The sequence below is a fragment of the Sorex fumeus genome, unplaced genomic scaffold (genome assembly GCF_029834395.1).
Source record: "Sorex fumeus unplaced genomic scaffold, SorFum_2.1 ptg000039l, whole genome shotgun sequence".
NCBI lineage: Eukaryota > Metazoa > Chordata > Mammalia > Eulipotyphla > Soricidae > Sorex > Sorex fumeus.
In genome coordinates, this window is record NW_026606096.1 from 27,165,879 (window position 1) to 27,192,012 (window position 26,134).

Consider the following 26,134-nt stretch of genomic DNA (forward strand, 5'->3'; position numbering starts at 1 on the left):
TCACGGGGAGCTTGCCAGGCTCTGCCGTGCGGGCGAGATACTCTCGGTAGCTTGCCAGGCTCTCCGAGAGGGGCGGAGGAATCGAACTCGGGTCGGCCATGTTGGCTGCGTGCAAGGCAAACACCCTACCGCGGCAAAATTTTCCGTGATTCTCAGTGTCAAATAAAGCTTCTTAACTAAAGACTCAGAAATGGGCACAATCATGAGATTGTGCAATACACAATCTCTCAACACAATCTTGAGAATCAAAGTTTTAAACCTTTAGTTTTTACGTATTTATTTTTTGGTTTGGGGGCTACACCCAGTGGTGTTCAGGGCTCACTCCTGGCCCTGAGCTCAGGGACCACTCCTGGAGAGGTTTGGGGGACCATAAGGAAGGCTGGGGACAGAACCTGGGTTGGCTCGTGCAAGGCAAGCACCCTACTTGCTGTACTACTGCTCCAGTCCTTCCTTTAACTGCTCAGTACAAACACTGACGGTAACATTCATTCCATTCTCAGTTGCTGTCATAATTAAGGCGATGGTATTATAATAAATATATTCAAAAATGGCCAAAATACAATTTTCTAATAACAGAGCCATGCACATATGCTCACTAGATTAGGAATGACAGCCTCCAGTGAAGGGCTGAAGAGTGCTATTTTCAATGAACAGAGAATATCAGATACTTACAGATGAGAGAAAAGAATCAAAATCCCTATTTAATACCACACACAAATATTTACTTAAGATGATGTACATACCTAGGTGTGAGAATACACCCAAAAGAAAAATGGGCTAAGGCTGTAAGTTTCTTTCCCACCATCAAGGATGCCACTTTAGAGAATGAATAGCAAAGGCAAGAAGAGATAGGAACTACATCCTAACCACACTCAGGAAAGAGATCAGAAAGAGTATATTCTTTAAAAGGAGGGGTTAGTGTAATATTTTTTTCTTATTGCAAATAACATTAAGGAATTTATAAAATTTAATGCCCAAACTGACTCTTTGGGGTACGAGTGCAGAAAGAACGGATTTATACAGTCTTACCACACTCTTGCCCTGGTTATATGCAGAAGTTCTGATGATAACACCAGCTGCAGAGCTATTGCTAACAACATCCAGACTATCACTGAAAGATATCACTGGATTCCTTGCACTTCAGCTAACCTAACACCCTTTATTAAACTTTGCCGATTGCTTGCATCTCAGCATGTAAGGGCCAATCGTGGCTCTCTGCACTGACAGACAGGAGTGTATACTTACCCTATTAAAGCCATGTTCGTGAGAGTCATCCAGTTCTCCATTACTAGTCACCGGGATTTCTGCCGCTGAATTTTTTGGAGAGTCCTGGGCCATGGTAGACTCCTTGAAAGAAAAAAAAGAAAGAAAAAAATCATAAATGAGAGCCAGTCATGAATGGCAAGTATCTGAGAGAAAGCAGTTATGCTTATAGGACGCGAAAATAATCACTTCATAGTGGCTTTGTGGTGGTCATCAGAAGGCTGGCCTTGCCACACTCCCCTACCAAGAAAAAAGCTGAAGAAACTGGTAAGGCAACAACTCATCTTGGGAGACAGACCTCATGGAGACACAGGCAGGTGAATCCACAGGCAGGTGAATCCAGGGTGCCAGGGCTCCCCAGGGCAACTCACTGTGAGGACCCCCCTGGAGTAGTGCTGGGGGAGGAACACCTGAACCCAGAGAAAAGATCTAAGGAGGAGCAATGGGATTCAGTCACTCTATACCTTAGTATTCACCATAGAAATAAAAACAAATGTCCTGAAGGAACTATGAGTCTGCTGGTAACAGTTTGTGTTCAAAAGCAGCTGGAGTCAAGAAACCCAAAACTGAGGAGGGGGGGAGTCCTCTGACAGGTTAACAGAAAAAACAATTGTGGCATATAGGCCAACAGTGGAATCACCTTCAGATAGAAAAGGAATGAACTATGAAGCATGCTTAGCTACTGATCAGTCTCAAAATACACCAAAACCGAACAGGCAGGGATGGCAATACGTACTATGTAACTCCATTTCTGCAGGACTGGGGCTCATCTCGCTGGAGAAAGTGATCCCATGTGCACAGGATCTGTTTTCCCTGCACACCCCAAGTCACCCCAGAGACCCCGGGCCTGGCACATGAGGTGTCGGCCTGGGCCAGTGGGGACAGATGTGTGTGTCTGCTCCCCTGCAGCCAATCAAACCAGCTCTTTTCCAAAACCTGTTTCCCCAACAAAAACTAAATTAGACTTCAACACCCTCTGGCACAGACACAGCCCAGTTCCATAACTAATCTGGAAAAAGAACACCAAGCAGCTAAATCGTCCCAGGTGGACCCGTCTCCGGGCTGAGAACTTTGGGGCCTTCTCAGAATGGGGGCAAGCAGATTCTCCCAGCCCAGCCCCCTTCCCGCCAACCAACTGCCAAGCAACCCCTGCTCCACACCCAACATCTTCCAGCATAGAAATGGTTCCACGATAATCTCAAAAAGACACAATGGTATTAAATTCCTCCCAAGAAAACTGGTTCGGGCTGAGAACTTTGGGGCCTTCTCAGGACGCGGGCAGACAAATTCCCTTTTCTGCCTGGAGGCCCAGCAGACCCCAATCACACCCAACATTCAGTACAGAAACAGCCACAACTGAACCTCATCAAGCCACCAAATCTTCCCTGCCCTACGGCTCCTGGAGCACACGGCCACCGACACCTCCAAATTTCATAGTACTGACAGCCCAGAAGGAGCACAGCAGATCTGACTGGGAAAGTTGCTTAGAACACCACCAAGTACAATGAACGAAAACAGTAACACAGAATGCTCTTCTAGCACCGACCAGCTCGGTCAATCCTCAACGACTTTAGTAACGCCGTTGTGAGATATAGGAATGATCACAAATTGACTTTCATTGATCTTTCTTTTGATAATTCTGTTTGCCTTTGTGTGGTAACAAGCAATATGAAGTAAATTATTTCTGCCTGCCAAGGGGGCAGACTTGAGGTGAGGAAACCGAAGACATTGGTGGAGGGAAGATCAGACTGGTATTGGGATTTGTGTTGGAATACTGAGTGCCTGAAACAAGTGTACTATGATCAATTTTGTAAATTATGTTATAATAAAAAAATTACATGAAAATTCATTCAGCAGTACTGTGAAACATTTAGTTTTCTCTCTGTACACTTTTTAAAAAAGAAGGTCTTTTGTTCTATCAAGTAGCTATATTTTCTTCTAACTTAAAGGACTACATTCTTCATTTCAGTCAATTCTAGACAAAAGAGCAGTGAGGAAAGGAAACAGAAAAGAGAGAAACCACAAATATTTAACTCTAATTGTTCCAGTTAAATCTCTAGACAATAATGGTCGCAGTGCTTTGTGGACTAACCATGCAAGTTAACAGAGGCCATATTTTGTTCCAATACCCTAAAGCATAAATGCCTTCTGTGTCAGATGAAATTATTTAGATTTTTGTTTGCCTACCAAGATGGAAAGAGCACTTCTATTAAGCTCATAATTCAAATAGTCTTTGAAATATCTTTCTGTAGTAGTGGAAATACTTATTGTCTTCATTACAAAGTTACTTTGGCCTGGCTCAAAATTGTTAGGTAAATAAGGTATTTAGTTAGATAAGGCCACTGAAAGTCTCAGGAGAATGTAACCAAGGTTCAAGAGTTAAGGACTGGCTCTTCCCCTTTCTGTAACTCTGTAAAAATCACCTTGCTTCCCCTAAAGGTCCGCTTCATTTATGAAACTGAAATTTCACCGATTTCACTTATGTACCAGAGAGCCATGGAAGACGCGAATGTGAAACAGCTTAGAAAACTGAAAACTCTCTATAGAAGTACTAATCGGAGCACAATGACTTCAGTTCCCGAGCAACAGGACAAATACTGGGGTAGCCCCTTCAACACCGATACTTGCTAGCATAATTCCTCTCTTCCTGAGGACCCCTGGCCACAAGTTCCCAAACGAGATCATAGGTGGAGTCTGGTTATAAACGTTTCAAGCCTTGCTCTTTATTCTCTCTAGTTGGGCAACAGCATGGTTTTATTTGGACTCTGACTCTCAAGTTTATTATTACAGAACGTTGGATAAAGCCAAACTGGTAAAAAGACTAAAAATGATTGCTCTGGATAGTGAGCATACAGGACTGAAGTATTTTGCCTTTTTTGCATATAATGCAAATTTTTCTTTGGAAACATTTCCATGTATTATTATCAACCTACCTTGTGTTAGTTATACTGCAACTACCTAAATACTGCAACGCAAGCCTTCTCCCAACTTTCTCATCCTTGATCTGTCATTTCCATTTCTATGCCAAGCCCATCCGGGTGCGAGCTGCCACGGAGCCACATTTCCCCCCACTCCTTCCCGGCTGACACTCAGTTCCGGCCACAGAGCTCGCTCACACCACTGTGCTTCAAAAACACAAATCCCATTTGTGCCCTGGCTCGCTTCCTCTACCTGGAAGTTTCTTACCACCAAATTTCCACGTGACTCAATCATCTTCTATACTCAAGTATCACTTCAGAAAGGTTTGAAGAGCCGCTGGAAATCAACCCTCTGCACCACTCAAAGCCCCTATTCTCCCTTATAATAGCAAACACTGCTTTCCTAGTACTATAAAACGAGTTATGCATATCTGTCTCCCTCCCCCATATGTTTATACCATAAAAGCCAATTTTTCCTGACACCCCAAATCCTTCCAGGAACTGGAACTATCTCTGTCCCTCCAACTATGCTTCTTCAGATACTTTGTTAAATCAAACTTCATCACTTAAACTTCCCCTACCAGTGTATCTCTCAACTTCCTATTTCTTTGCTTTTGCTTAAGCAACAACCGTCAATTCTCAGGCTTTGAACTTCAACCCACACTAGATTAAGACTCAGCTTGAATGCCACTACCACTGATATTCCTGGATGATACTCTTTGGAACTGCTACTGTTCTCTTTGTGTACGACTCTAAAGGCATTATCATCTTAAGTTAATACATTTATATGCAAATGACCTATTATTCAAGATGCGTCTTGAGTGCAGGATCTGAAATTCCTCTTCTTAGAAAGTTCTTACCCCCAAATTTCCGTGTGACTCAATCATCTTCTATACTCAAGTATCACTTCAGAAAGGTTTGAAGACACTACTTAGACACTGAATTAGCTTAAAAACAAAAGAGGGCTAATGTTAACATATTTTTCTTAGCTATAGTTGGTATATAGCACAGCGGTAGGGCGTTTGCCTCGCATGCAGCCAACATGGCCGACCCGAGTTCGATTCCTCCGCCCCTCTCGGAGAGCCCGGCAAGCTACCGAGAGTATCTTGCCTGCACGGCAGAGCCTGGCAAGCTACCCTGACGTATTTGATATGCCAAACACAATAACAACAAAGTCTCCAATGGAGACGTTACTGGGCCCGCTCGAGCAAATCGATGATCAACGGGAGGGCCTTTACTTTACTTTTACTATTGCAATGAATATAAAAAACATTATATGTACTGACCGAAAATGATTCAGGCTAAAATCCCAGCATACACTAAGGAGCTACAAAATTGTTTTCTTTCCTTTGTTTTTAAAAATACATTCTTTACTTGTTTTCCCAACTTTCTATTTATGCTTATACATAATTTTTCCAATTTAGTTTACTAAATTTACTCATCTTTTCCACATTTGGCTTCAAATTACATCTCTGTTCCTTAATAATTCTGTTGACCTTTCCAAGTCTGTAAAATGGGGGGGTGGGGGTTGGAAATCTCTACCTGAAGTAGTGTGGACCCCTAACAGGCTCTGTGAACGGGGCCTATTGGTTTATTACTTTTCCTACAGATTTGCTACATTCAAAGCATAAAGTTTGAATACTAAAAATAAAAGAGCTAAATCCACAATTGTTCGCTGTAATCAATATTAAAGTAGAGAGTAAATCAATCAATCTTAGGTTTTCTTCTTTTTCTAATTAAAAAAAAAAGCCCTGACTTGTTTTTCATAAGAATGTAGAGTTTTTTTGAGCCATACCCACTGGTGCTGGGATTGGTTGGGGGGCTATTCTTGTGTGCTCTCTGCTCATGGGACCACTCAGTGCCAGGAACTGAACTGTAACCTGCAAAAACATTGAGCTATGTTTCCTGCCCCAAGTTTAATAGGTACTGCATACCTTCTGATTGTAGTTCACAAAGTGTGCTTAGTTTCAGGGTGGGCTTGGACATTTGTCTTACTTCCAGGAAAGCTCTGGATGACAGCTTGAGATCTTATTCTTTTTTTCCTTTGCCCCATTCTTTTGTTTGTTGGCCACACCTTGTGATGCTCAGGAGTTCCCTCTAGCTATGCCCTCAGAATCACTCCTGGCAAGCTGGGTGGGCCATATGGGGTGGGGGTGGGGGCAGCGGATTGGACCCCCACCGGTAAAACCCTACCCATTGTACTGTAGGTATGGTCTCTTCTCTGCTCCTTTCTTAACATTGACAGATGAGCTTTTTTCACTGCTTTTGGTGAAAACTTACCTTATTTTTCTATCCTTTCTATTATTAGCGAGCTGGAGCGATAGCACAGTGGGTAGGGCATTTGCCTTGCATGCGGCCAACCCGGGTTTGATTCCTCTGCCCCTCTTGGAGAGCCCTGCAAGCCCGCCCATACTGTAGAGCCTAGCAAGTTCCCTGTGGCATATTCTATATGCCAAACACAGTAACAAGTCTCACATTGGAGATGTTACTGGTGCCCACTCGAGCAAATTGATGAATAACAGGAGGACAGTTGTAAAGTGCTAACATCAAATGCATGCACAGACACAAAGAAGAGTATTTATGGTAACTGATGGAACAGATTTTTGGGGAAACAAGTGAGAGTTAAAAACTCAGGCTGGATGCACACTCTAGGGGTAAAGGCAGCTCAGATAGAGAAGGGAGCACCAAATAAAAGGTGTTGGGAAGATCTGCCCAGGATGGGAGACGCATGCTGAAAGTAGACTATAGACCGAACATGATTGCCACTCAATGCCTCTTTTGCAAACCACAGCACCCAAAATGAGAGGGGGAACAAAAGTAAATGCCCTGCCACAGAGGCAGGGTGGGATGGAGGGTGGGGGGTGGGAGGGATACTAGGATTAGTAGTGGTGGAGAATGGGCACTGATGGAGGGATGGATACTCGATCATTGTTTAACTGAAACCCATGCACAAAAATTTGTAAATCTACAACTGTACCTCATGATGTTTCACTAATAAAAATTTTAAAACAAAACAAAACAAAAAACCTCAGGCTGGAGGCCACAGAGAGAGTAGTGGGGTTAAGAGGCCTGCCTTGATACAGCCTACCCCAGTGTTATCCCTGGCACCCGATATGTTCCCCTGAGTACCACCAACCATGATCCCTGAGCAGACAGCCAGGAGTAAGCCCCGAACATTGCAGGGTATAGTCCCCCAAAACAAAAGAAAAACACCTCAGCCTGGATTCTAACTAGGCAAGTGATCCTAAGCAAGGCAATTTAACTCACAGAAATGAAATGAACCTGAAGTCACTTCTTGTTTGGGGCTGAAAACGTTAGTCTGCTGTCTGAAAAATCAATATTCCCACATGATTTACAGAGTCAGTGAGAATTCATTCATAAATCCACCAAGAGCAAAGTTTTGATAGGGTAAGTCTGAATCATTAAAAAAAATTCTTATGCGTGCTGCCACCAGCTCACAGACTCCACAAGTATACTGCCACCAGCTCAGAGGGCCTCACGTCTGCACTGCTACCACTCAGAGAGCCCCGCGTGTGCACTGCCACCACTCAGAGGGCCACACGTGTGATCTGTCCTGACCAATCCCTTGAGCCAGTTGCTGAGGCTGTCAAGCCTCATCTGTCCCGCAGATAGTAGGAAAATGAACCACTCACTGTTCTACTTCCTTAACTGAATGAGATCAACTGTTCTAGGGATCAAAGTGCTACTCTGTAACTCTTTAACTATTTTATATATATATGTGACAGGTAGGAGACACTGCAGAAACATCTAGTTACTTGAACTTTATAAAATAAACATCTCAATATTATTTCAATCTAGTCTAATGAAACAGAATTGTGGTTTCTGCATAATATGTAGTGGGAAAACTTCCAGAAAACAAAATCAAAGCACTCTTGTGACCCATGTCTATCATCGCAGACTCAAACGTGGTGATATGGGGTGAAAGCTGGAAACAGTACTTCTGGTGAAGAAACTCTACACGTGGATTCTGATGCGTATCACAGAGAAAGTGCACGGGATAAGATGAGCTCAGACAACAGCACCAGCATCCTCCTATGATTACTTCCACAGAAGCCTTACTGCCTATTTGAATTAAAACTATAGCTTAATCCACCACTCTCCTGTTCACTTTTCAGGGACAAACGGACACTAGAATTGCAACGCCCAAAGACAATGAGAATCTCAATTCTCAGGAAAAATATCCCTTTCCTCTCACCCCTTTCCAGTGTGTCTACACATGTAAAAATCTTAGGAGGTTTATTAGCTAAATAAACTGTGATTGAGATGGGCTGACTCATACTTATAAGCAATATAAATACCCCCCAATCACCTCAGAAACCGCCTTGACTTCTTCTGTGGCTGGTTTAGATGCATCAAGTGTTGTAGTGTCATTGCTGCAGGCAGACATCCCTAAAAGTAAAATGTGTCCACACAATTAACTCTGTTCAAAGACCTATATTCCCTTATTGAGATTCTTTACAAATATCCCCTGATATGGCCAATTTATTTGTGGCTGGATCTGGATTTGCTGAACTATATTAATCATGAATACCCATGATTGATTAAAATGAAATTATTATGCAGAACATAAAATTCATTCCCCACACTATATTTAAAATTTATTTCAGGGGTTGGAGAGGTATTACACAGGTTATGACACGTATTTGGCAAGTGACCAACTCAACTTCGATCCCTAGCATCACAAATGGTCCCTGAGCACAGCCAGGCCTGAATCTTGAGTACAGTGCCAGGAGTAAGCCCTAGGCACTGCCACCACTCCTCCCCGCAACCACCACCAAATTAATGCATCTGAATGGAGTTAGCTCAAGTGGGAGAATGCACATGTGCAGCCCTGAGACCCATCCCTGGCACCACCTGCTCTCCAGACACCCACAGGTGTTCTCCTCGCCACCCCGACCAGTACAGTATCACCAGGCCAAAAAACAAGGTGTTGGGTCTGCCTGGGGATCACCAGATGTGACCCCAAGACACCCCTCCCAGCTCCACTGGGCACTGCTATCAAAAACATCTCAGAAGATAATGGTATAAAATCATTTTAGATATGGAACAAGTAGAAAAACTGGAGATCAAACTGAAATTCAAGTCTTCCCGAAGCCAATGAGCTCATGATCCATGGCTGTACTAGCCAGCGTTTCACACTGGAGTTGGCCCTCTTCCCCTGCATCGGCCATGCTCTCCATCACCGAGAACAGATGTGGCAACTGCCACCTCTAAGTTAAGCTCTATACTCACATTTCATCCAATCAAAGTTTAATGAGCAATTTCTGCTGCTAGCTTGACAGCAGCCCGAGAATAACAACCATACAGACAAACTCTGAGGCACTCAGGAGAAAGAATAAAATCTAGTTCAACTGTAAGCATACTCTAAACTGCATCACTTTGCTTGCAGCATGTTTTACCTTCTCACTAACTGACAAGGAGATAGCAATGCACTGTAGCACTGTCCTCCCGTTGTTCATCGATTTGCTCGAGTGGGCCCAGTAACGTCTCCATTGTGACACTTGTTGTTACTGTGTCTGGCATATCAAATACATCCTGAGTAGCTTGCCAGGCTTTGCCATGCGGGTGAGATACTGTGTTTGGCATATCGAATACATCACAGGTAGCTTGCCAGGCTTTTGCCATGCAGGCGAGATACTCTCGGTAGCTTGCCGGGCTCTCCGAGAGGGGTACAGGAATTGAACCTGGGTGGGCCCGGTGGGCTGCGTGCAAGGCAAACACCCTATCCGCTGTGCTATCGCCACAGCCCAGACAAAGAGATAAGTGGAATAAAATTAAAAGTTTAGAATTGGACTCAAATACATACAGAAACTGAGTACAAATCTAGGTAGCATCTCAAATCACTGAAGTACTCATAATCTTTTAGTAAATGATGCCAGGAAAGCGAGGTGCATTTCAAGAAGAAAAAACAAATGAATAAACAGCAATTACAGTCTCAATGATGCCAATGAGTTAAAGACACGAAATTTAGAGAATCTGAGATAAGTGTTAAGAGAACCATAAAACAAGTTTTTTAAATTAAAGCACTCACATCCCACAGAGGCTATGAAATTGTCCATTCAAGGCAACAAAAGGCAGATAAAAACAGGGCAGGCATAGGACATAATATAGTGGAATAAAAATGTGCTTCCTTAATTAAAGTAAGTATAATAGAATCTAAAGCAAAAGTCACTTAATAAAACAATATTCCGAAGTCTTCTAGGAAAGTTATTAAATTTTATAATGAGTCTCTAGAGAAATGACTGAGGAGTTATTCTATCAGTTGTTCAGTACAAAAGCTAGAGAAGTACTACAACTAATTATAATACAGAGGACCAAGGAGTTGTGACTGGTGAGCTGAAGACAATGCTAAGAAGGTAAATACAGAAAACTGGTAAAAATGTAGCAGAACTCAGGTAACTTTGATTTGATCTTGCTATTTCTTTAGACTCATATCATTAATATTCCAGAGACCGGTTACCATGCTAAAGATTAACGAAAGTCGTTCTTCTCAATTTTCAATGGAATGTACTGAAATATGTCTATCTTCTCTTGCTCATGGATAAACTTGTTTTGACTGTATAATCCGTTACTAATTTTCAAGCTGATAGCTTGGAGAGATAATACAGTGGGCAGGGCACCACCCTTGCAGGTGCCTGACTGGTTTAGACTCCCAGCACCACTTACGGGCCCAAGCCCTGCCAGGAGTGACCCAAAAATCAAACAAACGAATGGCGACAGCAACAACAAATTAGCTAAATGCATTAGATAATTCAAAAGTACGAAATATAATTACTTCTCAATAGTACAGCGGGTAGGGCGTTTGCCTTACAAGCGGCCAACATGGCCGACCCGAGTTCGATTCCTCCACCCCTCTCGGAGAGCCCGGCAAGCTACCGAGAGTATTCGATATGCCAAACACAGTAACAACAAAGTCTCCAATGGAGACGTTACTGGGCCCGCTCGAGCAAATCGACGATCAACGGGAGGGCCTTTACCTTTACCTTTACCTTGATACATACATAGAGTGAAACACATTTTGAAACTCATTCCAACAGGTGATGGAGAAATGTTTAGGGGTAAGGCAATTGCCTTGCATGTTGCTGATGTTCCCGGCACTGCATAAGATCCCCTGAGTTGTTCCTGAGTACAGAGCCAAAAACAGCCCCAAGCACCCCCGGATACAATAAAACAAATCAAAGCTAGTAAACCAACCAAACAGATATTCCGCTATTCCCATCCATTATCATTACCAATACTTACCAAGTAATAATATTAACTGGTAGGAGAAATCTACTTAATTTGCCTCATTTAGGGGCTGGAGCGATAGCACAGCGGGTAGGGCGTTTACCTTGCACACAGCCAACATGGCTGACCCAGGTTCAATTCCCAGCATCCCATATGGTCCCCTGAGCACCGCCAGGAGTAGTTCCTGAGTGCATGAGCCCTAAGCATCGCTGGGTGTGACCCAAAAAGCAAAAAAAAAAAAAAAAAGCCTCAGATAAGTCACATTACTGAGAATTATACAAGAAATAAAATTCTAACTCCTGAAAATAAATTACACTGAAAAAGAAAACTTGCTGCAAATAAACTCCACGTGGCTCACTGTCCCGTGGCCTCATTCCTCATAGATGACTGGCTCGTTTCAAAAACACAAGCAGGGAAGCCAACCAAAAACCAAGAGAAAGAATTTAAGACTTAATACTAATCCAGTGACTGAATTCTCAAAACCATATTAAATTACCACTTCAACATTCATTGATAATTGTTAGTGGGAAATAAATATTAAATAATAATATAAAAATAGCTTAAAGAGACCCAGATAAAGAAAAATACAGAAATATAGGCATGTACATCGTTAAGTTAGTGTGTATACTGGTGGTGGGATTAGTGTTCAAATATTAAATGTAATAAAATATTGCGAACAACTTTATAAAAAAAGTGTGTATTACTTTTTTCTGTGGGTGAGTAAAACAGTAATATAATTTCACAGATAAATGTAGGGTATTATCATCTCAACCGAGGGGTTAGAGGGTTAGCTAGTGAAGCCAAAACGTCAGTGTAAATGTGAAGGACAGCTAGGGAAGAGGAAGTGAAGAGAGTCAAGAGAGAGAGGTTCAGACAAGAGAAAAGCCTGGTGTCTTATCATGGAAGGAAGATGAGTACAGGGGCCCAGGGGAGGGGTGCAGAGCTGGAGTGGGGGGGGTGGGACAGATGTAATGGGGGTGGAGGGCATTGCTCGGGATTGCTTAGGAGTTCGTTTTTATTCTAAAGGCAGTGGAAATCCTGAAGCAAGAATTTCAGGAGGGGAGAGTGAGTGTCAGACGTGTGCTACAAAGTAAATGAGGGTGGATACAAGACTAGAAACAGGTTCAACTAGAAGTGGGCTGACTGGAACCAAGGTTACCAGAAAGAAATTTTAGGCAAGCCTAGAGCGGCAGTGAAAATGGGAAGTAGATTCAAAAGCTACTCAGAGTGTAAGAAAAATAAAACTTGTTGACAGAGTGGATGCAGTAAGGATGGAGTAAGGATCACCACTAGTTTTCTAGATTTTTCCAGCTGAAAAGATAAAGGAGTCATTCACTGAAATAAAGAACAAAGAAAGAGAACTAGTGGTGGGGGTGGCTTCTCAGGGGAGATTTGAGCTTCGTTCTAGGCGAGCTGGATCTGAGATATGTCTATGCATTTAAGAGGATGTCAACAGAAAAGCAAGACGCGGTCCAGATCTCAAAGGAGAAAACACTTGTGGCTTCAGACAAACTGTCATCTTTATTCTAGAAATAGCCAAGAAAAACATTAGACTCTGACCATCTGGATTTTGTTACAACAAAAAGCTGAGAGAGAACATAGCAATAATATTTCATCAGCTAAAACAAAACTTCAAGGCACCATATGGAGCGCGGAGATTTTAGAAATCTTGGTTCAATACTGATAGTGATTATGCCCTGTTAACTGTAGGGAATTTAACATCTGAGCAGGGGTGGCCAGTGTGGTTGGAATGTTCTAGAACTGCACTGGGCTTCCATGAGCCACACGTGCCACTTGACCACCTGAAATGTGAGCAGTGTGACAGGAATGGAATTTTTCATTCTACTTTATTTTCACTGATCTCAATAGCCCATGTACCCAGTGGCTGCATGAAAAACAAAAACAAAAACCAGGGGTTGAGCCCCTTCCCACATTTTACCTGAAACAAGCAAGTGCCTGTTTGGGGCACAGAAGTATGAGAGAAGCAGAAATTTCTGTTCCAGCAGCATATTCCAGTTTTTAAAATTTTTTTTAAATTCTTTTATTTTTGGATTGGGGCAAAGATCGGGCTTATTCCTGGCAGGGCTCAGGGGACCACCCGTGTTGCCAGGGATGCAACCCAGACTGGCTGCATGCAAGGTAAGTGCTTTACCTGCTGTACTAACTCTCTGGCCCCCGAATCTTCATTTTTGTACTGTATGTATCAGAAACTATTTTCAGGGGCTGGGATTAAAGCTCAGTGGGAGAGCATGCGCTCTGCATGTAAGAGCCCCAAGTTCAACCCTTGGCATTCCCCCAATCCTGCACACCCCCCTCCCAAATTGTCCATTGCAAAGTAAATACCTATTTGTCAACCAATCTTTTTTTGTGGGGGAGGGCTCTCAAGAAATGCTCAGAAGGTCCAGGGGCCACTACTGGCCATATCTGGCCTACTGGACCCGCAGTTCAATGCTAGGGACCAAGGATGTAGTGCTACTCTGGTCTTGGGGTGCTAGAGCCACGAGCGGGCGATGCTCAGGGGACCTGCTGGAGATCAAGCCAGGTCAGGCGCGTGCCCGGCATGTGCCCTCATCACTGCACTAACTCCCAGCCTTTCTTAGTTTCTATTTAGTGAAGAATCACTAAAGAATTTGGGAAAGAGAGAAAAAGTAACACTTTAAGAATCTTCCACTAGTATTTAGCCCTATGAAGAGAATCTACATTTTTTAAGCCTTTCATTAGAAGTATTTATAGAACAATGGTCCACATTACTCTCTTTGAGTTTTGTCACCTTTCTCTTCTACTCCCTAACCAAGAAGCAGAATTTGCTAGCAAATTTTCTATTTTCTCCCCAACACCCAGGAAAGTCGATGCAACAGTCATCATCTCTAGAAATCTACTCCAAAACTGCCCCAAACATTGAATCACGCCCCTGCTCATCTCATCACCATCAGCCACCCAAGTCCTACACTTTGGTTTGGTTTCGGCTACACCTGGTGGTGCTCACAGCTTACTCCTGGCTCGGTGTTCAGGGTCACTCCGGGCGGTGCTCGGGGACTGAATCAGGGGCCCCGTGCAGTAGCTCTTAGTCTGCACTTTAACAGGAGCCCCATACCTCCTTGCACTATACCGAGCCCCGTTAGTCGCACAGTGAAAAGAAGGCATGCTGCGGAGGCAAGTGTGTTTGGGAGATGTTCGACTTCTCCCTGCTGAGGTGTCCGGGCTGTTCCTGCACTCACAGAAAAACATAAGCACTGATCCTCAGCCAGCGCCTACAATGCACAGGGTGAGCCAGAGCAGTCCCAGGTAAAGGACAGGAGCACACAGTCTTAAGTGGCCAGCACTGGCCTCGATGTAGAAAGCGCACTCGTAGTCAGGAAGACGGGACTGTGCTCATCCTGGAGGCAACACATCACTTGCACAGTCTCCAAGGACTTCGTGCACCTGGGCTCTGAATTCCTGAGCCACCCAGCACCAGGGACAAGACCCGAGAGAAAGCAATTCATCGAAAACCTTCAGTGTCTTCCTTCCGGACAGAGAGCTGTCATCTGTTCGACCTACTTGGCAGTGGCTGGCGCAAAAATGAAGTGAGACTAGAGGTAAATGCAGTGACTGTATTTAGTAAATCATTAATGCCAGATAAAACAAAGAGTAGCAAACAGTAGCAAACAGGCCTACAGGAGGGGGGGGGGGGGGGGGGGGAACCTGGCAGGAACATGACCCACAGCTGTGGAAGACACTGACCCTCCTCGACCCAGAGAGCGCCAGTGGGGATCTAGCTGACATCACCATTCTGTCTTTGTCATTGCGGGGCTACACCCGACTGAGCTAGAGGTGGAGCCCACAGCCCAGCACTTGCAGGGCACATGCTCAACCATGTGCATGTGCTCCAACCCTCACTTGAGCTTCACCCAAAGCACACACATACAAGCATCACTCCCTGTGCTACTGCACAGAGAAGTCTGGAAACCTGGCACCAACATATTCGCTGGTGCGCGCAGGACTGGATGTGGCTGATGGACTCCCCGCTGGGAGGCGTTAGGCCTCGCCAAGATGTTGTTCTGAAAATCCTGCTCCACTCACAGCACAGTTTCCCTTCCTGCAGCGGACAAAAGAGGACCAAGGATGGATGCTTTCATAGCTATTCAGGATGGGAATAAAATCAGAACCCTTAGCTGAGAAAGAATATGGTAACGATCTTGCCGTAGCATCGCAAAGGACTGGAGCCACTTCCAGCCATACCTGTGTGGAACTTTCCCAACATACCAGTTTAGAGTAATGGAGGAGGGAAAAGGAGCACTGGGGCTGTCTAAGGGAAAGCGGAGAGATGGGAGGGTGAGGGGAGTGGGGAGAGACAAACAGGAGAAAGAGGGAGGAAGGATGGAGGAGAGAGAAATAGGTGCTTTTATCTTGTACAGAATCTGCACAAGCTATTCAGTGACCTCCAAGACAATCTAAAGTTAGTGAGATCAAAGATATTTTTCCACTTTTCTGTTGGAGTGTTTGATACTTCTCAAAACTAACGCTGAATGCCACCCTTCAGACAGTCGTAGTCCCTGAGTCCTCATCTTTCACACTGCCCAGAACTGCTCATTTCCAACCTGTATAGATTCTTGTGAAAGTTCTTCATCAACAGTCATATTATTTAAATTCCCAGCTAAATCTACTTCTTCCTCTATCCTGAATTAATCCCGTAAGTCCAGGCACAAATGTATCATCTGAAACTATTTCCGCTTCCAGACTCCTACACACCCACTTTGCTGGTGAAAACCTTTATTTTCATGTTTTTCACTTTCCTGTCATCACACACACACACACACACACACACACACACCACCACCACCACCACCACCACATACAGATTTCTACCTACAGCCTTGGGAAAACTCTTTCGACTTTCCACAGGCCTCCTTTAAAGTCATTTCCTTTTGTCCTATTTTCAGTCTGCCTTTCAGCCGGGTCTCCATCCACTGAAGCTTAGTAAAGAGATCTTCTCTGAACATCAGATAGCAAATCAGGAGGCCTAAGACACCTGCTGGAGTCAGACAACCAGGCCCAGTTCTAGCTCAGCCAGCGTGATGATTCTGCACAGATTATAGTTTCAGTGAATCATTTAGTTTCAGTTCCTTCCATCATAAAAATGGAGAATTTGCCTTTCCCCCCCCCCCACCCCCCAATTCCCTGCCATGCAAGACTGCTGTTAGGATTAGGTCAAATGATCAGGTCAAGTACTTAGCATAATACCTGGCAAATGGTCTGCAAATAGAAAATGTTAACCATTATGCGTATAGACAAAAATCTACCTTCTGAGTACTTGCCACAATCTGCTTCTTGTAAACTTATTGCCTCTTTTCTCCCAAGAAAAAGTCAGAGGGGAAAAAAATACTGTTTGTTCTGTGCAAAGAAACTGGTCACCTGGAGAACTAAGGTGCACAGATCAGGTCTCTGCAGTTCCTCTAAACAAATGGCAAATGTGGCAAGCCAATCCTCAGTCAAGATACTTCCCAGCTAAACAGGTTAAGTCCACATTAAGTTCAGAAATATACCAACTGTATGCACAAGAGAAACAATCTCTGAACTACCTCAGACAGGACTGAGAAGGAAGCTGCAATAAATGCACTTACGGTCACAATTTCAAAATACCTTTCCTAGCAGAGAATGAGCCCAGGTAGATGCTGCAAGAATGAAAAATGAAAGCACAGTGGGAGGATTTAATTTTTTACTCTGAACACGTGGAGGCTGGTGATCTTGACTAGATCACAGGTGATACACCAATTTATAAATCCATCAGCTCTTCACAACACTGGCCCCAAACATTTGCACCCTCCACCCCCCCCAAGAAACCTCAAAACCACAAATCATCACCTTAAAAAGTTGGCGGCCTTACTTCCTTTTCTGGGTCTAGGAAGGAATTTAGAAACACCATGTTTTGAAGTACTTGAGAGATTTCAGCTTAAAAATCTGAATCTCTGCATTCTACTCTCCGGGTCCGGGTCAGAAACATGTCATATGGTTGAAAAAAATCAAAAACAACATTTAAACACACACACACACACACACATAGCAGTTCTATTTTAAAAGTTTTCATTAACTTCAAAAGGACACCAAGAAGTGGCTTTTTAATGGAACCAAGGCTACAGACTTCCACCGTACATATGACTAGTGGAATGGGAATGCCAGAACCATTCATTTCCTTGGGGAAAATAAAAATTGAGCAATGCCTGATCCAAAAACTAAAACAGATCGGCAAGGGTCTGCGGGGCGAATGGGAGAATGGGAGCAGCTCGGACACTCCCCGAGCCCATTGACACCTCACCTAAGCCCCGGGGCATCCCTTTGTCAATGCAAGCTAAACGGCAACCGCTGGACCACTCAGGCAGGTGAAAGCCCAAGCCTAGGTTAACAGTCCTGCCTGCAACTCTCCCCGCCGGCCCTCCTCCAAGCAGAACCGAGTTAGAGAAATGACCTCATTTAGGAAGAAGAAAAAAAGAAAAGAAAAAAGAAAGGGAAAGGAAAACCGACGGGGTGGGGACCAAATCCTCCAGGCGGGTGGCAGGACTCGAAAACGACTTTTGCGACGAAAGGGGGGAGGGGGCTCAAGAGGGAGAGCCGCAAACAAAAACAAAGGAAGCGATAACGAAGTTGGAAGGGACCTCGAAACTTTTCTTTGGGGGAACTTTCTTCTTTCCTAGACCCGTCCACTGGCTCCGGGCGAGGAGGGCGGCGGGGAGGCGGCCGCAGCACCACTTCCTTCCCGACTCCCACATTCCTTGGCCGCGCTCGCGGGCCGTGGGGCTCCTCCCTGCACCCCCTGCACCTCTCCCGGGACGCGTCACCAGCCGCTCGCGCGGCGAGAGAGAGAGAGGGAGCGGAGATGCAGGGTGGAGGGTGGGGGGCAGGAAGCAAACCACCCAGGCAACCGACCCTGAAGTGGGGGGTGCCCCCCACCCGGGTGGTGCAAGCCTCGCTCGGGAAAAGTCCCCACGTCGCCTCTGCACGCGCAGCTGAGAAGGAGCCCGCGCCGGTGCACCCTCTCCACGCAGCTGTTCCGGGGTGGGGGGGCACCCTCGGGAGGATGGTGGGGGGGGCGGCCCAAAGCAAAGGCCCGATACCTGGGCACACAGGAGGAGGGACACTAAGGCTAGCAAAGTAGTGCGAACCAGAGTCCGGAGCGGCGAAGCCAGCCCAGCACGCAACGTGTCCGCCCGCGCCGGCCACGCTCACGCGACCGTCCCCGCCTCTCCGGGCCGGCCGGCCGGGTCCGCCCTCACCTGTCTGCGGGGAGCCCGGCTGCTCGCACGTCGAGGATTCGCCCGCTCGCAGCTCCCCGGCCAGCAGAGAGCGGAAACGCGACCTGGGCCTCGGGCTCCGTCCCCTCCCCCCACGCACCTCGGCTCCTCGGGGGGGCGGGGAGCAACTGCAGCTGTCACGGCTTCAGGCCAGCCAACCGCCGAGGACACTCGGCCCGGCGCCCTCGCCACCCGCCCTCCCGTCCCCGCACCCTGAGCGGCGGAGCCGGAAGTGAAGGGACCGGAAGTGGCGCCGGCCGGCCGGCCTCTCCCTCGCTCGGGCCCCGGCCCCGCCACGTCTCGTTGGTAAGCGGCGCCCCGCCCACGTGGCTTTCCCGCCCCGCCCCTCTCCCGGCGGCGGCTCCGCCCCCCCCCCCCCCCCCCCCGCGGCGGCCCTAGCAACCGCATCCGGGGCGCAGCCGCCGCCGCCGTTGCCCGGGTGATGCTGGGGCCGCGGCCGCACCGCCGAGCGTGGAGCGCGTGCGCTAGCGGGACTCGGGGGCTGCAGCCCCAGCTGGGAACTTGAGCTGAAGGGCGCGCCAGCCCGGGTTGGTGGAGGGATCGGAGGTTCCCCGAGAGCTCCCCAGCATCCCGCCTTTCTCACTCACACACCCCGGCCTCACGCGTTTTAGCGTCTCCACCCCCTGCAGACGGTGAGCCGGGGGTGGCGGGAGGGTGGAGGTGCACGGAGCTTCCCGCCGCTCTCTCGGCCAAGGTTATTCCAGCCCCGAAGCGGGAGGCGCGGGGGGGGGGGGCGCGAGGGTGGAGGGAAAGCGGGGTTCAGGGAGCAGACGGGATGCAGGGGGCGGGGAGGAAAAGCCCCCTCCGGCCGTGTCATTCACGCCCACCCCCTTGGGGAAGACCAGATTCTCGCAACGCCCCCAACTTACTCCTCTTGTCTTTGTGATCTCTCTGTTCTTTTTTATTTGGGGGTCGTGGTACGGGGGGGGCGGTGGTAAGGGGCGTCCAGAGAATGGAAATCAGGGCCTTATCAATTTGAGATCTCCCCCAGAGCTACACCCTCCCCGCGCCCCTAATACTTTCTGCTCCCCTCGCTGGGGTCAGGGGCTCCAAGAGACTTTTCTTGGAGACTTCCCCCCTTCCCCCGGACCCCCCGGTCTTTTTCAGGGGACAGACTTCGTTTGCTCCCTCTTTGCACCTCCTCTTCAGGACACCCCTTTCTTCCTGTCTGTCCCTGAGAAACCGCTGGCCCATCTCTACTTTCAGAGCCCTGTATGGTCTCCTAAGTGGATCTGCTCTGGGACGGCTGCCCCCGCCCCCGCAGTGATACTGGGCGCCCCAGTTCCCCCCCCCCCATCCAAACTCAGCTCTGATTTTTTGGGAACAGCCTTTGATGCTCTCTCTCTCTCTCTCTCTTTTCTTTTTTTTTAAAGACCATTTCACCTAGAGGAATGACTACACCCCAACTTTACCCTTTAGATTTCACTTTACCGCTCACCTCAAGCTGAGCATTCTCCGTGACCCAAGTCCTCAGAGGTGGAAGTGTGCCACTGCAAAGATGTGGAGATTTGGGCGGTAGTGAATGGTGTAGCCCCTACAGGTATCCTCACAATAGCTGGGAATCATGAATACCCAGGACACCACAAATGTTACCCAACTAAAAGGCAGTATCTGTGATCTGAGATCTCCAGGACATCCTCAGCCTTGTCAGAGGCTTTCATCAAAGTAGAAAAAGCCCTCATCTTAAGTGTTCTTATAACAGAAGAACACATATGGATCCCATCTCATGAAAACTGGGGCTTCAGTCCTATCATCTATGAGGGTTCTTTCTGTTCAAAGCCATCCTGTTGGTCTTCTCAATTCTAATAAAAGGATTCCCATCTAGAGTAACTGCCTTGTTTATCCTGTCGGAGCAGACTGGAAGTTGGTAGCCAGGTTCCCACTAGAAGGGTTTCAGAGGGAGGCTAGGAAGAGCTTAAGGTAGCGTCCAGTGGTACTCGAGAGATTGTGTAAATAACTTACTGCTGGCCTGTGGCTTAAGGATTTCTGCCAATGGCCTCTTGAGTTTAGACACTCTACAATTAGCCAAGTCACTTCTATGCCAGTTGAGCCATCCTCCCCTTCACAACGCCCCCCCCCCCCCCCACCTCAGGTGTTTCTTATATGAGAAAGGTAAATACCAGCTTTAGTTATTCGTCACTGGCCCCCTGGCTTCCTTCCCAGATGGTTTTGATAGAAATTCTGATAGACACGGAGGCTCTTAGAACTAACACCAAGTTAGTTAGAACTGTAGGTCATGGTCCGTTCTCTCTGTCCACTGAGATTCTGATTTTGTGCATGAATTACATGCATTTGTACCTAGTGTTTTGTTTTGCTGTGTAAGGCTGTTGATTGGGATTACTCTTTCCATGATTTCTGCTGCCTCAAGGAAAATGACAATGCTCGAAGAAAACTCTGAAAGTGACTTCAGCTAATAAGAAAATAGTGAAATTATGTGCACATTCTTCAGAGGAAAGAAAATGATAGATAATATAGTTTGAATTTGTGGGGACTGTTTAATAATAACTAAATGGCCTATTTTAAATCAAACTACTGAAATGCTTGTTCTTTATTTTCCCCGATATCTCTCTTTCTCTTTCTTTACCCTAGAATTTTGGGGGTATTCTGCTTTCCCCATTCTGTGTAGAAAGAGAAGAATACTACCTTTCTCTCTGTGAGCATTTATGTTTGGAGAGGTAAGAAAGAAAAAGGATATAACTACCTGTCATTGCTTATAACATGAGGACTAAGTATTCTTCTTTGTACGCCATTGGCTGTTCTCCTTTGACCATCAGATAGCACATATTCCCTTGGCTTTGAGGGAACTTTGGCAGCCTGTCTTTTGTGTATTGACTAGGAGCAGACAGCAGAGATAAAGGCCATCACATTCACTCTTCTCTGAGTGAACTATGTGCTTGCAATCTTTTGCCTCTGATTTCAGTAGTAACAGTAGTCTTCAACCACTGGTCCACAAGACTGGTGCTGCTCACAGCTGTACAAAGGTTGGAAACCACTGATCTTCCTTGGTGAGGACCCAGAAGCCGGACAGGTGCTAGTCTGCAGGCTTGAAAGCAGAAGAATGCTGGTGGAACTAGTGTATCATGGTTATCCATTGTTTTTCCTCAAGAGATAAAATAAGCTCTACCTTCAGATCTCTCTTTAGTGAACTATGATTATTTTCCCCCCCTGTTTTTTGGGTTACCCACCTAGTGATGCCTGATGGTTCTCAGTGGACCAGATAGAATTCTGGGATTTGAATCCGGGGTAAGCAGTGTGCAAAGCAAGTGCCTTACTTGTTGTACTGTTGCACTGGTCCAATTCTGGAAATTATTAAGAATGTTCTCATTGTTCCTCAGCAGCTGACTTTCCATGAAAAGAGATTTAGTTACTGATTATGCAGTTAAACTCTCTGGAGATGGGAATTCTTCTGCTAGAGGATGCTGATTAATGGAACATTTTAAGAACCCTGTGGATGTAGAAAGCTCGAGTTAGGGCCACTTCTTACACTAAAGAAAACCTTAACAGAAGATAGAGTGTCATTCCATTCCACATAGACTGGTGGACTTAATGAACGTGTTATGTTCAGGCTCCAAATGGCACTTGTTTCTAAAAGTTGTAGCCACTGGCTATGATGAAGGAAGGAAGTTTCCTTTGAGTCTTGTCACTCTTGAACTCAAAACTCTGAATGGTATCGATGGCTACTTGAACCAAGTCTACTTCGTATCCTGACATCCAAGACTCATCAAGGTCTGACTCCATACTTGCTTGCAGCATGCACAGTGCTAAGTCAACTACACAAACACTCATTCACATAGGAAAACACTGGTTTAGTTGGCCATACACATACTCATGCCATTTAGGTTACATGGGACTGGTCAGACTGCCCTAGTTTCCTCCATCATGTTTAAGTCTCTATTCTGCTTACCTGAAATATCTTCCTGTAGCTCCTTCCCTGTCATCTGCCTAGCCATCCTTTCAGTTCAGCTCATCGACTTCCACCAGGAACCCTCTCTTCTCCTTGTGAACATTCATTTTCCTCTCTTTGATCCCAGTACCACTTGGCTTGAGTTCCCATTTTTCAATCTGCCTCTGACTCCTATGTCTGCCTTTCAGTTTGACCATAAATAAAATCCTCTGGGGGACGTTGAACTTTGGACACATTTTATTCTTTCATAGCACCAGGAAACTGGCTGTCATAGAAATGTTATCTGCTGCACACAAGGCAAATTCCAGAATACGAGCCAGCCCCTGCTGCCACTTCAGGAAATGGCGCGGGCAGGATTAAGTGGGCATTGCTATCTATTTCAGGACCACAGAGAGCGAGTGCTTTCTGAGACTGGGAAGGTGCTCAGTTCTCTGCAGAGGGGTGTAAACTACTGATAAAAGCATTGTAACTTTTACTTCTGAATATCCTGCATGGGAACAGTGCCAGCTTTTTTTCTTAGTACTGATTTTTAAAAAATAAAATGATAAATAGAACAAAACAGTTGCAGAAATTGTTTTAATTACAGAGAGGAAAAAAAACTGACATGATTCATAATCTGATTACCTAGCAGGAACAATCCATACTGTAGGCAATATCTTCTTTTGTGAAGATGATATCTTCATTTAGTTGGCAAAGTGTTGAGAATTTACAGTTGGTTATTAGCATGTGGGAACATTGAGAGCCTTTGACTTTATGTAACTTTTAGTGTACGACATATTGGCATACAGTTTTGTAATTTACTTTTTCCTTGTTATAGAAGTTAGCTTATTTCATTAAATGTTCCTGAATGACTCAGTCATACTTCAGCTTATAGGTTTTCCTTAAATTATATACCTAATCCTTTTTGTAATCTACTTAGGCTGTTTCCAGCCTTGTCTGATTCTAAAATGACAACGTGAGGATCATTCTTGTTTGGTAGAATTCTAAGGTGACTTCCTGTGACCTTTCCCTTGTGTGCTTCCCTTCCCTGAACATGAGAGCATATCACTCCCACTCTTGTGTAATACTACAGGCAGGAGGATCTAAAGATGTTGTTAAGGTTACTAATCAGTTGATTCTGCGTTCATCAAAAGGGAAATAATCTGGTGGGTCTAAACTGATCCCAGCAGCCTTTTTAAGAGAGCAGAGTTTTCAGCTGCTAGTGGTAAAAGGTAGCCAGAGAGATTGAAAGTATTAGAAGGAACACATGAGGAAGGTCTCTGCCGCTGGAATAAAGACACCACTGCAAAGACCATGAGGGAGGAAGGCCTTCAGGAACCGAAAGAAGTTTCTGCCTACAGACAGCACAAAAATCCAGGGACCTCAGTCTTATCCACTACAAAGAGCTATATTCTGTAAATGATCTGTAAAAGCTCAAACCCAGATCCTTCCCCAGAACCTCCCTCTTGAAGAGCCTCACTCAGTTGGCCTCTTGTTAACTGCCTTGTGGATTCCTAAGCAGAGGACTCAGTTGACGACCCACAGCATCTGGGCTAAGTCCCCTAAGAAGAGGACCCAGAGGACTGAGATTTTGCCCTACAGAGCTGTGAAATAATAAATGATGTTGTTTCAAGCCACCAAATGTGTGGTGATTTGTCACACAGCCATAGGAAACCCATGGATTTGGAAACTCGACTTTCACCTCTTTAGCTATTCTCTGGAGATAAAATCCTAGATGCAGACTTGCTGGTGTAAGTCACACATATTTAAGACACTGTATCATGATTTTTACCCGCCCCCTTTGTGTGGCTATTTAGGGAGGACTGTTAACCTCTGTGGTGGCATCTTGACCAACACTAACTACTGCCTTTCTCTCAGGCAAAAGACAAAAAACCAAGAGGGCATCTCCTTTTCTGAAAGAACGTTCCCTCGTATAACCAGCAGAATTGACCATTGCTTGGTTTGGAGATCAAGTGATAACCTCTCAGTGGTAATTTACAGTAAGCTTCACCAGTGGCATAGTGCAATAGTATACAACTTGTACTGCAGCATTTCTCTGCTGTGGTATTTTCAAGGGTAGAATGATTAATTAACAGAATGAGTACTTCTGGGAAGTATTACTTTGTGCTATTACTCCCTGAAAAAAAATCTCAGATACTATACTTTGGAAAAATGGACAATGGCAACTGTGTTGAATTGGCAGTATTAGGACCTTATTCTATTTAGGAATAAATTCTGGTTTTAGCATATAAATGTGGTTTTTTGAGAGTAAAGATAGATTTTATTTTGCCATGGAAAATTGTAGCTTTGCTTTTTTTTATGGTTCCTTTTTTTTTAGATTTTTATTAGTGAAACACCATAACTTTGCTGTTTTAAGGTAAAGGTAAAGGTAAAGGCCCTCCCGTTGTTCGTCGATTTGCTCGAGCGGGCCCAGTAACGTCTCCATTGGAGACTTTGTTGTTACTGTGTCTGGCATATCGAATACTCTCAGTAGCTTGCCGGGCTCTCCGAGAGGGGCGGAGGAATCGAACTCGGGTCGGCCATGTTGGCCGCGTGTAAGGCGAACGCCCTACCCGCTGTGCTATCGCTCATGAAACATATACTATTAACTCTTAGGAAATAATTTGTAATATTGGGCCAGTGATAGTTCAGTGGGGAAGGTGTTTGCCGTGCACATGGCCAACCTGGGTTTGAGCTCCAGCATCCCATATGGTCCCCTGAGCACCACCAGGAGTAATTCATGAGTGCAGAGCCAGGAGTAACCCCTGAGCATCACTGGGTATGACCCAAAAAAGCCAAAATAATTTCTTTAAAGAATAATTTATAATATTTCTAAATAAGCCTATTACTATTTTTAGTTTGATCAAGATAAGCATCTCTTTACGTATGTTGCTTTATTTGGGATGAGGTAAAAGGAAATTAAAGTTATTTTTTCTCTAACCCTTTTATTTCAAATGATAGGGCTTATTTCTGAAAAATCAAATAAGGCAGAAAAAAGGAAAGAGGAAGGAAGGAAGGAAGGAAAAAAGATGGATAAAGTTCTGAAATTCCCATATTTTATAATTTTGCTTCTGGGTTTTTGTTTGTTTTTTATGAATAGATCTCACTACCTGTTTCTGAAGGAAGGTTCTTTTCTTGAGAAGAATGAGATATTTAGGAAAAAATTACTTTGAAGTTGTTGTAGAATTAAAGGAAATTACAGAAAAATGCATAGGGAGGTCCCATAAATGAATAAGATACTTTAGATTTTAGTTGAATTGGCACATCTTCCTTATAAAGGTCAGGCCTTCCTAACTGTGGGTAGGATCACTGACCTTGGCCTTCATCGTGGCTTATTCTGTGGAGGTTTGATAATAGTTTTTCCTCTTTCCGGTTACGGTTGGATGGGCACTGGAAATGCTGACGTGGTTTGTGCCGGGGCATAGAATGCTGTTCTCAGAGGAGGCCCTACCAGTGTGGCTCAAGGACGCTGTAATGCAGTGGGAAGAATGACAGACTTGACCTTGACCCTAGTAAACGTGGATTCCAGACTT

At 45.3% G+C, this 26,134-nt stretch overlaps 1 protein-coding gene across 6 annotated transcripts in view; it reads right to left on the bottom strand.

Moving 5' to 3' along the window:
• Nucleotides 1-18,888, bottom strand: part of ARFIP1 (ADP ribosylation factor interacting protein 1) — an 84,254-nt gene extending 65,366 nt beyond the window's left edge. For 2 of the 6 annotated variants that reach the window (XM_056119104.1, XM_056119101.1), the window contains exons 1-3: nucleotides 18,680-18,881; nucleotides 8,512-8,591; nucleotides 1,246-1,347 (exon numbers count right to left, since the gene is read on the bottom strand). In XM_056119104.1, the coding sequence (XP_055975079.1) occupies nucleotides 1,246-1,347; nucleotides 8,512-8,589 (180 nt within the window). In that variant the 5' untranslated portion in view covers nucleotides 8,590-8,591; nucleotides 18,680-18,881. Of the gene's footprint in view, nucleotides 1-1,245; nucleotides 1,348-8,511; nucleotides 8,592-18,679 lie in introns of those variants that run through there. The other 4 variants (XM_056119106.1, XM_056119105.1, XM_056119108.1 and 1 more) reach the window with 4 other exon arrangements.
• Between the last annotated feature and the right edge of the window lie 7,246 nt (nucleotides 18,889-26,134).